Source organism: Scardinius erythrophthalmus (genome assembly GCF_964197995.2).
Source record: "Scardinius erythrophthalmus genome assembly, chromosome: 19".
Classification (NCBI taxonomy): Eukaryota; Metazoa; Chordata; class Actinopteri; order Cypriniformes; family Leuciscidae; genus Scardinius; species Scardinius erythrophthalmus.
Window position 1 is genome coordinate 8,383,901 of NC_138239.1, and position 14,198 is coordinate 8,398,098.

At 37.1% G+C, this 14,198-nt stretch overlaps 1 protein-coding gene across 1 annotated transcript in view; it reads left to right on the plus strand.

Annotated features, from left to right (window-relative positions):
- Positions 1–14,198, plus strand: part of crim1 (cysteine rich transmembrane BMP regulator 1 (chordin-like)) — a 128,046-nt gene that overhangs the window by 12,241 nt on the left and 101,607 nt on the right. The window contains exon 2 of the mRNA XM_081347680.1: positions 1,144–1,317. Within this exon, the coding sequence (XP_081203806.1) occupies positions 1,144–1,317 (174 nt within the window). The remainder of the gene's footprint in view (positions 1–1,143; positions 1,318–14,198) is intronic.

The window sequence follows — 14,198 nt, forward strand, 5'->3', positions numbered from 1 at the left end:
TCCTATCCCTACCTCTAAACCTAAACCTACCCATAACTTATCCTTAAAATTAGAGGGAAATGATAGGTGAATAACACTGATGTTGAAGAACATAACCCTGGTTGTAAGCTTAAACTTAACTTAACTTAACATAAACTGTAAACTTGTCCCTTAAAACTGATTGGAATGTTGTTCCAGGATCAACAACATACATTCATGTGATGTTAGTGGTTTCAGGCTGTTAAAACAGGCAAAAAAATTTTCATATACCTTCACTGAGCAATACTCTGCTGAAATAAATTGGACTTAGGTGGTTCTCTAGGGGTTTTGGCCACTTTTCAGCTGTTCAGTTTGGGAAACCAGCTGGCTGCACAGCTTGACTAGGTTTTGAAACCAGATAAGACCAGCTCAAACCATCTACAGACTGGTTTAACCTATTTTTTAATATGTTTTCTAGGGAATACAATATCATAGAAAGGTGGGCTTTAAAAAAAACCACACATTTTAATATATATTTAAAAATAATAATATTAAGGTTTTTTATAAAATAAATTGTAAAATAATTTATATATATATATAAAAAAAAAAAAAAATTCAATATATCAGCCAGCCCTGGTATGTGCCCATCTTGAGTGTCTATTCATCTGTACTAAGCACACAAACATACGTGCGCGCTGATAAGGTGAACATTCAGTGGGCTGAAATACCAGAGCTTGTATCAGCAATGTGTGTTTGCACTGCAAATAAGACTTCATAATGTTCCTGGCAGATAGAAGCGTCTTCAGGGTCGGGGTCATTCTTATTTTGAAAATGTGCTGCTCTCTGCCACCATTTATTTATCGTGTAAGTCGAGAGAGGCTAGGAACGTAGAAACTGCATAATCCTTTATAACAAGTCTACGTTTCTCTCCTATTCCTGAGTTCTGCGATACCCCTTGGACCTCAAATGCACATGTAATTGGCCATGTGCTCTTTTCTAGCATTCAGTAGCCTCATTACTTCAGCATCACCAGACCAGTTGGCTTTGGGGAACCCGCGGTTTTAATGATACTGTAAAAATGTATCGGGATGTATTCTGAATTTTAAAATACTCTGTTTGATCTGGTAATGAATTTCTGTTGCTGTGGCATTCTCATTGATATGTGTCTCTTTCATTTTCGTTCAGATGAAAACTGGGATGACGACCAACTCTTGGGCTTTGAGCCATGCAATGAAAACCTGGTTACAGGCTGTAACATCATTGATGGGAAGTGTGAATGTGACAGTGTACGAACATGCAACAACCCATTTGAGTTCGCTAGCCAGGAAGCCTGTCAGACAGCCCTGCAGAAGATTGAAGGTACCTCTTATTTCTCCATTCTCATTATCTTTTCTCTCTATCTACTTCCAGCGTGTAACATACTTGTACCTGCATGCGCATGTCTTTCTGCAGTATTCAAAATGTCATCATGCTATTTAATGCGTCCTTGATGGGTTTAGTCTTTAAAATATGTGTTTGAACTTTCGATTGCTTGACTTTATGAACATGCAAAAAAACAGTTTTTTAATAAATACATGTACAATTGTTGCGGGGGAATTATTATTATTTTATTATTTTTTCAAAAGTGCAGTAGGTTTGGCAAGATATTTTTTGTTCCATTTCAAACGTCACCCTAAATAAGAACCCTAAACAAATACTTGTTTTTGTTTTGTTTTTACTTTGAGACAGCAACATATTTGGTGCATTCGCCAAGCCTCTGCATAACAACGTGTTTGTCATACCTGGAGCCTTTTTGTTTTCTTTTCTTTTTTTTTACATAGCCTAGTTGTTTGTTCTAATTCCCTTTCTTTTGTAAAGGGTGGGGTAGCAAAAGATTGTTTTCTCCTCTTTTCTTAGTGGAATCCTGCTTAAATGACAGTTTTTTTAGAAGCCTGTGATTAAACAAACAGACAAATCTGATTTACTAGAGGCTGATAAGGCTCCTTTTAGAGCTATCAGAATGCAAATGTTGCGTTGAAAAATGCAGTCCCTGATGGATACTTGCTTGCATTCTCTGAGCGTGCCTGTGCATTCAGGACTAGATGGTGGCACACTGGCAATTAAACATAAAATTACATCCTTGTTATCACAACAGTCATAGCAACAGGTGCAGGGCCTTGTTGTTTTATAGCGGCAGGTGTGCTTTTCGTCATCCCTGAAGCCGGCTGTGGCTATTTTTGAAGGTTTACCCCCTGTTTTAGTTTTCTAATAGGTGCTTGTCATGTTGTTTTGACTAGTGCTTTAGAGTTGTTGCAGTTGTCACTTGTTTATTGTGATGTTGTGTCTGGTCTGGGATGTTGTTTTGCTTGTCTATTTGTAGAGTTGTGAATTTGCTAGAGATGTAGTGTCTAATAGATAGTTAATTCTCTTGATGAGTAGCTTGTTGTTGATGTTTTTTTTTCTAGTGGCTGTCAGCCTATCATTTTGATGCCTTTGTCCTTTTACAGTGGTGCCAGGCTAATAAAACAGGGGTGGAAAAAAAATATTACACAAAGCAATACCTGAAAAAAAAGAAAAAAAGAAACTAAGCTGATTTGCTGGTCTTAGCTTTTCTCCTAGCTTGGTTAAGCTGGTCTGTTGGCTGGTTTTAAATGGGGTTTTTAAATGCAATTTTCAGCTGTTCAGTCTGTTCAGGAAACCAAGTGAAATCCTGTACGTTATGTGATGCAATTGTAAAAAAAAAAAGTATTATTTTACAAATAATTCCCTATGGTAAAAAAAGTTTTGAGCTCATAACGTAGTCTTTATTAATCAATAATCTGCCCTGTAATCATAAATGCGTGAAAAGTTGGGTTACACTTAATTTCAATGGTTCACTTTAGACAACTACAAGTAACTTTGCGAGCCCTATTTTAACGATCTGAAACGCAAGTGTCAAGCGCAAAGCGCAAGTAACTTTGTGGGCGGGTCTTGGCGCTGTTGCTATTATACCGGCGGGATAAATGACTCTTGCACCCGGCGCAAATCTAAAAGGGGTTGGTCTGAAGTAGCTTCATTATTCATAGGTGTGGTTTGGGTGTAACGTGAAATAAACCAATCAGAGCGACATCTCACATTCCCTTTAAGAGCAGACGCGCTTTTTCCATAGCGGATTGCTATTGTAACGGCGGATTTGCCAGGCGTGCGCCAGGAGCGGTTCACAGCCAAGGAGAGCAACGCTCTCGTCACGGCCGTAAAAGAGAGAAGTTACATTGAAATGGAGAAACCCACCCAAATTAACTTCGGTTAAACAGGCGTATGATAATTTGGGTAAATTTGTAAGCTAGATGTATGCTTTTATAATAAATTGTCTATCTATCTATCTATCTATCTATCTATCTATCTATCTATCTATCTATCTATCTATCTATCTATCTATCTATCTATCTATCTATCTATCTATCTATCGTAATAATGTATGATTTGCAAAAATGAAAACTGCTGCTTCTGTGTAGATGAGAGAATCAAAGTGTGCGTTGTGCACACACTACATTGATTATGGCCAAGCATGCACCCTTAAAATAGCATATGAATAACATGCGCAACGCGCCACTGACTTTAAACAATTTTTTCCTGGTTAGTGGCGCAATTGTTTTCTAAACCTGCAAAATAGCATGAAGGAACGTTTGCGCCGGAACACGCCTCCTCTTTGCACTGAACCGCCCTGGGGAGCGCAAGTGTATTTCCTAACTTACCGACGTGCATCTGTGGAGGGAAAAGTCCGCTTTGCGCGGGTGCAAAATAGGAATGATACATGCGTCGGTGTACAAAGTCAATTGCGCTGGGTGCAAGATAGGGCCCTGCGTCTACATGTCTACTAACTCTCATTAGAGTATTAGTAGACTGTAGTAGACTGTTAGGTTAGGGTTAGGTGTTTGGGTTTGTAGAATAAGTTGACATGTATTAAGCAGACAGTCTACTAATACTCTAATGAGAGTTAGATGACATGTAGTTGCAGTGTTACTTGTGGACCATTGAAATAACTTTATTATTGGTGTTTTACTGCCAGCAGTGTTTATTTTAACTGGAAACTGCAGTGGGTTGTGCAGTATGTATAAGTTTTGTATGTAGGTAGAGGCACATTTTCACCAATGAGTCTGTTTAAGAAGTGCCTAAAACTCAGAACAAAGTTTTGCATGCAAGTACCACTCATATTTCCTTCAGAAACTTTGAAAAAAATATATATATATAATTTGTCACTGCTAATACAGTTTGTTTTGCTCATGTTGGCCCAAAGCAACATAGTATGTTTTTAATAAACCGTGTATAGACACTGCCCACCTATTTGGCGTACATAATACACATTTTGTTGCTAGAGAATGTGATGCATTTTTTGGCTGCTGCATAAAGTTGTTTTTCTTCCAATCTCCTCATACATCTGTTTGCGTTCAGTGCCGTGAGGAGCGTGGGCCAAAGCACATGTTTCGCAGTGTTGTAATGGTATGCGCTCAGCAGTTATCATTTGCATAAGAAAAACATTACTGTCTTGATTCATCAACCTGGCCATTTTTTGTTTCTACAGACAGCAGACATTGTGAGATTTTATTGATTTCACATTAAACAATTGCTTCTGTCACACAGATAGTGGAGCCGTCACGGTAATATGATAAAATTATATCTCGTACTTCCACTTCTGTTGCTCTCTTTGCGCTGTTGGTGAAAGAAAGAGAAAGAAGTGTTTTTAAATCACCAGAAATATGGGCTTGTTCTTTGAGGTCGGTCACCCTATTCAGCCCGATGGAAAAACAACCTTCCTCACAAGGGAGTGTTTTGTATTTACAGGAAGCTGGCAGGCACAAGGGCAAACTTTGAATAGATAAGTGCTATTGATATTATCAGAGCAGGCCCCATTTTGAAAGGTTTGTGACCTCTTGGATTTCTTTAGCCAAACTGTGAGGAGTGGGTCTTTCTCTAAGGACAGTGAAGATTGATAATGCCGTCGCAGTGCCCTCTTCAAGGTTCCCTAACAACATCTATAGTCTCTTCTATCGTTGCTACTACAGGAAATCAATCCTCAATAAAACGGTAATAATATGTTGACCTTTGATGTCTAAGTAGATTTTGTCTCTGGATAAAAATCCCAGAGCAGTAAATCATCACCAGACCTGATGGAAAAATGTTCTTCGCATCATGTCTTCGGATCAGCTCTCATCTAGTATTGTAGTATGATCTATTTTAGGTAAATCCACTCTTTACATGTCGGTCCGACGTGTCTCTTTTCTAAGCGGGCGGTTCTCTAAGCGACAGAATATAATCTGTCTATGTGAGACTAGAAGGATGGTAAAACTGACCTTAAAGGGTTAGTTCACCCAAAAATGAAAATTCTGTCAGTAATTACTCACCCTCATGTTGTTCCAACTGCGTAAGACCTTCGTTCATCTTCGGAACACAAATTAAGATATTTTTGATGAAATCTGAGCCATGTCTCACTCCTCCATAGGCTGCTATGTGACCGAAACTTGCTGGCCCGGAAAAGTTATTAAAGAGATCGTTAATATAGTCCAAGTGACTCCAGTAGCTCAATCTTAAAGGAGCTGTATGTAAGAAATCTATTTCAATTAATCATAAAATTGCCCTGATGTGTCACTAGACATTAAGAAATCATGTTCATTTCAAATACTTATATCACTGACAACAGTAGTATGGCTAGGATATTGTCATTTAAAAAGTGGACTTGCAGCCCTCAACTGATGTTGATGTTGTCATTTTGTGTTTTGGCCTGAGCGCCTCCCTCCACCTATCTACCAATCACGAAGTCAGTAGTGTTTCGGGATCCGGGTTGCCAGCTTTGCTCTAACCTAACCTACCCTAACTCTAGTCGGATAAAAATGTCTAACGTTACTAAATCAAAAAGACCTCGTTATAATTCAGAAATTCGTTGTAACAAAGTCCGAAATAAAACCAGAATTTGTATAGGAGATGCTTTTGAAAGATGGAGGCGGCTAAAAACGGAGAAGAATTTGAACACAGACGCCAACGTTGCTAATTTTCTCCTAGACAGTTAAGATTCATCTATGCTTGGCTAACTTGTACTGGATGTCAATGGACATTTCATATATTCATGACAGTCGAACAAAGTTATGCGTGTTCAAGCAACGTAACGTTAGCTCACATGGACGTATGCATTTGCAATGCATTACAGGAGCCCGTTTCTCTGTCATTATGCTGAGACGCTGATGAAAACAATAGCACGCCCATTGTGGCAATTTGAAACGTAATTGAGACAAGCCTAACTTTACCTCAGAAAAAATTATTCGTCATTCGTTCTTCACGTATATCGTGGACTAAGTTACACATGCTGCAAGTTGACCTGTATGACCATTGCTAATGTAATTTAGTTACTCTAACAATATTTTCTGATGGGACTGAAAACAACCCTGTGATAGCCATTGGTGATATTGAATTTGTCCCGTGTTATAATTTCTGTGGCAAATGTTTATTCTGTTTTTAGCCTATAATATGACAAAAACTTTAGCACTTGTAAATCAAGGTTTTTTTTTTCGTATTGAAAAATAAGGAAGTATTATTTTGTTGTTTAAGTCTATATGTTTTTTTGTTTTGTTTTACTATTATCCTTTTTTTTCCTCAGATTTTTTTTGAATTGTAATTGTATTTATATGTTCAAAATAAAGAAATCAAATCAAATTAAATATCAAATCAAAAACGCTTATCTCTTCAGCTATTATGGCCCCAGCACCTCAACAATTAGTACATTTTTTAAATAAGTAATTACTCATCAAAATATCTCCCATAAAGCATAAACACAATTAACAGAAAAAAAAACTTACTGTGTACGTCTCGTCATCACTTGCCATTGGAAGCTCATTGAAGCAGCCTACGTTTCTGCTGAATCCTGCAGCTTATCTGGCAACCTCGAGTCAGGGGGGAGGGGGAGGGGATACACGGCTCTACAGTATTTTTAAAGTGATTGCAGTACCAGTTTTGGCCACAATCCTACATACGGTACCTTTAAGTATATCAAGCGACGAGAATACTTTTTGTGCGCAAAAACAAACAAAAATAACGACTTTATTCCACTATTCATTTCCTTCTCTCTGGACCTCTAGTTGGTTCGCGTAGTGTTTTTGCGCAGCGCGTCTGTGTTACACGTCACCACGTAGGCTCACTATTGGCCGACGCCGGTCATGTGTGTGATGCGTGATGACGTGCAACACAGACGCGCAGCGCAAAAACACTACGAGGTCCAGAGAGAAGGAAATGAAAAGTGGAATAAAGTCGTTATTTTTGTTTGTTTTTGCGCACCTAAAGTATTCTCGTCGCTTGATATACTTAAGATTGAGCCACTGGAGTTACTTGGACTATATTAACGATCTTTTTAATAACTTTTCTGGGCCAGCAAGTTTCGGTCACATAGCAGCCTATGGAGGAGTGAGACATGGCTCAGATTTCATCAAAAATATCTTAATTTGTGTTCCGAAGATGAACGAAGGTCTTACGCAGTTGGAACAACATGAGGGTGAGTAATTACTGACAGAATTTTCATTTTTGGGTGAACTAACCCTTTAAAAGACAGATCTTTCAGATACTGTCCAACAGATACAGGTTCAGGTTATTGTACAGAGACACTGGTCAAGGGTCTCAGATTTAATTAGGGATGTCCATTTGCTTGAGAAAATAATACTTAAAGTATGACATATTGAGGAATTACATTTTTGGCCAACCGGGATAGGCTTACACTTGCATGTATTGAGGGAGAAAATGTGTGTTATATAAAGGGAATGGATTTAAATTTGGTCAAAATCTGTTAAACTGATTTTAAGACAGTAGATATAGGCATTGTCTGTGTTTTTATTTACTCTAGAATGGCCTAAATAATGAAAATATATTACACTGTTGATGTCAGATTTGTTTGCTGATTTAAAATGTCATTGAAATGTAATCATGATAAATAGCGATTTTTTCCCATTCAACTACTGTAGAAAGCAGCTGAACTCGTGTGGCCTTTGTTTAGATGGCTGCAGAGTGAAATGACTTTGAAGGGATTTCAAATCGCACACAGTATGCCAATCATGTATTTTTTCATTGCTGCATATATTAGATCAAAAAACAGTAATATTGTGAAATATTAAAATAACTGTTTTGTATTTGAATATATTTCCAAATGTAATTGATTCCTGTAATGGCGAAGCTGAGTTTTCAGAAGCCATTATTTTTCAGTGTAATAACATTTGGTGCTCAAGAAACATTGTATCTTGTAAACTAACTAAAGTTTGGAAATACAAATGGGAAAAAGGTCCAAGGGCTTGTTTCACAGTGTCAAACACTTTGTTTTAATGGTAGAGTGCTTTTGGACATGCAGGCTTTTGGATCAATTAAGACTTCTGAGCTCTGGGTTTAGATTAGTCAATGTAATTTTACCGTCAACTTGAAATGATTGGGCTAAACAGCAGTAAGGGTATGTGCTGGAGCTCTTTTAGAGAGAGCCTGTGTTTGAAATTAACATGGAGGTGAATGGTAGTCTTCCACTAATCCAGTTTAGACCCCTGACCTAGAGGTTGGAGTAATTTGGTAAGTGTATGAATGCACTACTTTTAGAAACTGTCGCTTGAAAAGATATAACTTGAAATTTTGCCAGCTATGGAAATAGAAAGCTTATTTAATTTTTATATATATATATATATATATATATATATATATATATATATATATATATATATATACCCACCAACCCGCCAAATGCGAGGGGGATGTCAGCAGCGGCGTGTAACACAGTCACTCCTATAGCTACTTTGGCGGGTTGAATTTTATATATAATATTTACATTTTTCAATTGTAGTCTTTTAAAAAGGCATCTGAAATAGTAAACTAAGTACAATGTAGTGTTGTCAAAAGTAGCGATTTTTCAACACATATCGATTCTGAAATATCTGAAACGCTTCCAATTCTAATTTTTTCGCAGAATAGACACACAATACCAGCTGCGCGTTCTCTCTCTCTCTCATCTTATTGCGCTTAAACAGTCAAATACACACAAAATAATGACAGTATGTCAGTCTATTCACGAGTATTCACGTAAACACAGTTAGTTATGTTTTAAGTGAGCGTAAACAGTTGAGAAAGAAAATGCATGTGTAACAGTATAATGGATCTGTGAGTCAAGTCTTAAAGTGACAACAGCCTAATATACCTGCTGCCTTATTATGAGATAATATAAAAAATATCTGTATGGCAGTTTTTTTCTAATGGTATCGATGAAAATACTGAGTGGCTAGTAACTTTGGAAAACTACTAGCCACAGTGGCTGGGGACCAAAACTGTTAATGTCAAGCCCCATATATCTATAAAAAAATTTATATATATATATATATATATTATATTTATTATATTTATTATATATATATATATATATATATATATATATTATAGATATATGGGAGATATATTATATTGTTTTAAAGAAAACCTGTAACCATAGCAGTTAAAAAGATTGAGGGGATGGAAATATGTTTTTCTCTTTATGGGAAAAGCGTGTATGTTTGAGAGAGAAAGTGAGTGTGAACAGGAAGTTTTGTTGTGTGGGACTCTGTTCTGCTTTTACTGTTGGTTTTCTCTGACCCAGCTCAGCCAAAGCACATTAAAGGAAATGCCAAGCATTCTTGCAGTGGAGCTGTGTCTCTGCTGCCCTGGCAGGATTACAGTGGAGAATATTTGTTCTGGGGAGCCGGCCATGCTAATTGCAGGCCCCGTTGTACGCAGGCAGAGAGCAGCTTCATGCCAAAAGCAACATGTTTCTGTTTTAACAATGTCCTGTTTTCAAAGAGAGCGTGGGGGGTCGGCCAACCCAAGAACGGAATGCCTGAAAGTACTGTACTTTGACTTTCCCTGTTGTCCCGTAGAGGAAAACGCAAAGGCATTCAACCGTTTGATGTGGAACATGGGCAGAGCTCCATGTGTGACGGTGTGTGCTGTGTGCACCATGAACAAACTGCTACTAGTTGAAACATTAGTATTCAGTAACGATGACTAGGGCTGGGTAATATTGCTAAAAAAATATGAATATATTTTCATATTCAAAATATGTCACAAGATTGATGTATTTACTGTGAAAAAAATGTAAAGTCAAGTTAAAAAATAATCAAAGCATTTCCATAAGAATGATATTTAACCATTTTCATTTCTATGCCGTATGCACCAATATAACTGCATCAAAACAACAATATTTGCTAATTGTAAATACAAAATGCAGTGCAATGACTTGTGTAAATATATAATGATGCAAATACAGTTTTGAATCAATCAATGCCATTTTTTGCTACATAATATATGCTATTTTATTTTATTCTCCCAAACCTAATGGCAAAATAAAAAGTGTATTAAAATAAAATTAAAATGCTTTTTTTTCCTAAACCTCTAATATATATTAAACCCTGTATAATTTGGCTGATTTCAGGTTCACCTGACATCAATTGGATGCTTTTCTAGCAGACGTCGCGATCTTCAAAAGCAGCCAAACAGAATGAAACTGAAAGCATGGGTTTCTCACGCTTATTTTTAGGTTGAAAAACACTGTTGCACAAGTGTAGCTTGTGGTGTGTGGAGTGTGTATGTCTCTAGTGTGTTTTTTTTTCTTCTTTTTTTAATGAGGGCTGAATTAAATTTTTAATTGAAATAAACTTTTCTGGGAGGGTTTTGCTCATGCCAGCTGTCTAAAACCACAGCACGCAAATTTACGCACAGCTTAATTTCTTAAACGTAAAAATGTGTGTGTGTGAATATATATATATATATATATATATATATATATATATATATATATATATATATATATATATATATATATATATATATATATATATATATTTATTTTTTTTTTTTTTTTTTGCTGTTGGCATTAATTAATTACTGTGGGGGCAGAGTGTAATTAACCTCTGTGGTTTTTCAAAGGTCTGCAAAATTATCCAAAGCATTCTTGCTACGGGTTATTTTATCCTCCCCTGACTTTGGCAGTGGTAAATGTTTGAGGACAACTGTCTGTTCAGCACGAATGTGTTCTTCCTCTCCACAGGAGCCAAGATTTAGAGGCGATGCGGCTTTCGAAACTCGCTCGCATCAATCTGTCCAGGCGTCTGGACATACTAGATGTTGTGAGAACCATAGCGCCACCACATCGCAAACAGGTGTTAATTGGATGCGGCCCCGTCACATCTACAGGGTCAGCTCTAGCGCACGACATGAGTAGTTTCCCTTCTTTCTCCTGAGGCGGAAAATTAGAGGTGTTAAAACCATTGATTCCGTCACCTTTGCCATGTGTAGTTTTCTGGCAGAGACATGTCAGTAGAACTTCCTTTAGAGCTTATTGGCTTTTAAAATCAAATCTTTTCATTTACCTTTAGTTTAGTGGCATGTTAGCAGATAAATTGATTTCAAGGTATTTTGCAGCACTGTCACCATTTACTGAGTACTCATGGGCAAGGCGAATTTTGCTTAAACTTCAGATTTTTTTCTCCCAAGAAAGGTAATTGTCAGTTGCCAATGTCTTTAATGTATTTAAGAATATATTTGTATGTATATCTATCTATCTATCTATCTATCTATCTATCTATCTATCTATCTATCTATCTATCTATCTATCTATCTATCTATCTATCTATCTATCTATCTATCTATCTATCTATCTATCTATCTATCTATCTATCTATATATATATATATATATATATATATATATATATATAAACACACACATACATATATACATACAGTAGATCTTAATATATAGGCTGTCTGTTTCATTAATGTTAATCAAACAATTGTGGTATCATGGAAAAAAAGTTTAATATATATTTTGCTTATAAATATTTTTCTCAAAATTGACTTTGCTGACTCTAGCGACTTCAAATAGGTGTAGGCGTGTAGCTCAGTCATTCTTTGTCAAACAAATCATACATCATTTGGAAGGTTTTTTAATAGAGAAACTTTGCTCATTGTGACTCATTTTGCCAGCACGGGTCACATACTGTATATAAAATATGTTTGCAAGTTTGGCAAATATCCATCTCATCAAGTGCTCTTTCTGTTTTATAAAGTATCCCGTTTCTATTTCAGAGTGAGAAATTGCTGCAGATGGTTCAGTGCATGAGTGATCTGTCTGAATGAATCAAACTGAATCGTGAACAATGAAAATAATTTTTTATACATTTTCAAAACTATGTGAAACCAGCAAAAATTACACTTCTAAAAAAAAAACATCTCAGAAAAAAGTGAGGCTTCAATACGTTGCAGAGACCTTCTGAGCTAAGAAAGAGCAATTCAAGTTTTTATCTGTGTGTAGTTGGAACATGGAGGACACCCCCAGCAGTGTGACCCAACCAGAGCTTTGGTGAAGCCCAGTGAACTACATTCCTCTATGATACGACACGCAAAAAAAAAAGTGTGCCCTTTTGTGGTTGGAACAATGACAATCGAATTACATTATCTGAAATGACCATTAGCACAGTGGCCTTATTCCAATAATTAATCTATTAGCATCCTCACAGTCAGTCCCCAGCGGTTTTTACTGCTCTATACGTTCATTGTATTGACAGCTCTGCTGGTGTGGAAGATTTCAAGCCTCTGACACATGTAGGACAGGTCGGATGGATATTGACACGGGTCCACCAGCCTGGTTCATCTCATCAGATTGAGAGTGCTGCTGTTTCTCAATGATGGATTACATGGGGCAGTGTGCACAGCTAGAGCTTGACAAAAGTGACACTTGTTAGAAGCATAACCCATTCGGTATGAAAGCCAATCAAATTCATTTCAAATTTCATTGCTTTATATAACTTGTGGGGAACACAGGGAGTTAAAGCTGTTTAATTCAGACCTTATGCATTGGGTTCAAGTCGGGTTCAAATTTTGTGACCGCACCTTAAATGGTCTACAGTTAGGCAAACAAATTATATTATTTGAATAATTATTACAGTAAAAATAAAAAAATTCTGGCGTCATGTTGGAGCTACATACACTGCCACAAGTAAAGAGAGTCCATCCTCATGTCTCTATGATATTCTTGTGCCAAAATATGGCAGGGCCCACATGGTTTTCATGGGCCCCACAGAGGCCCCACCACAATGGGGCCCACAAAGAAGGACCCACAAGAAATATTTTTTTTTTTTAAATGGACCTCAACTACAGTCATAGAGATATATATATATACACCAATTTATGCAGAAATGCAGGTAAATCACATACTTTTCCCTGCAACTGTATTGAACTGTGTTGTCTTTAAAACAAAAACAAAAAAACATTTCACATTATCAGCAATGTACGATTGCTGATAATGTGAAATGTTTTTTTTGTTTTTTGTTTTTTTTTAAGTATAGGGGAGTAAGATCTCATGGCCTCTTGTAGCTCATCGCTTTAACACTGCATCGAAGGTGGAAAATGTTAAACTTTCCAGGGCAGAAAAGGATAAATTATGTGTACCTCGAACCGCACTTTTAAGAGTCTGACATTTAGACCGACACTTGCCTACAATCATTGCCTCCTTTACAGATAATATATTTACTTCTGTCAGTTTCTTTCATTTCCTGTAAGAGCTTTAAAACTGCTGCGTTTGTGATAAGCTTATTTCCTTGTGATTTCAGCCGTAGGCCAACAATTACTCAGTGGTGAGGTGGGACGCAACGGCTATGGACTTGAAATGGTAGATGTGATGATATTTTAAAGAGAAGTGAGGCGTTTTGTTTGTAAGTCAATTGTTGACATTCTGGTGTCCCTGTGGTGTCTGGCAGTAGATGCTTGGTCTGAGGGTTTGGTGTGGTTCGCTGATAAAGATGAATCACACAGCGGCCTGTCGAAGTGTGCCACTCGTTTGTCCTTTAAATTGGTAAAGATAACACAGAACCTTTAAGGAACTTTTCTCTCTCTCTCACTCTCACACACACAGTGGCTCACAGCATGGTCCTTGGGTGCTTTCTGCTCGCTCTGTGTATTTTGAGCATTTGATCAGATGGTGAGGAAAATGTATATGTGGGACAGACCAAGCATGTCATTATAACAGAAAGATTTCTGTATCTGCCATTTTACGAAGACACTCTGATTGTTGCTTTGGGGAAGAGGTCGCATTGTCAAATTGGCAGGAAAGAGGAATCTGAATGGATATAACAGACGACGCATCAACTAACAATTCATTTTGAGTGCTTTATCAGTTATTCTGACAGTTCGTCAAATGATCAGTTGGGGGAAAATAAAGAAGTCCTGAAACATGTTCTACATTAG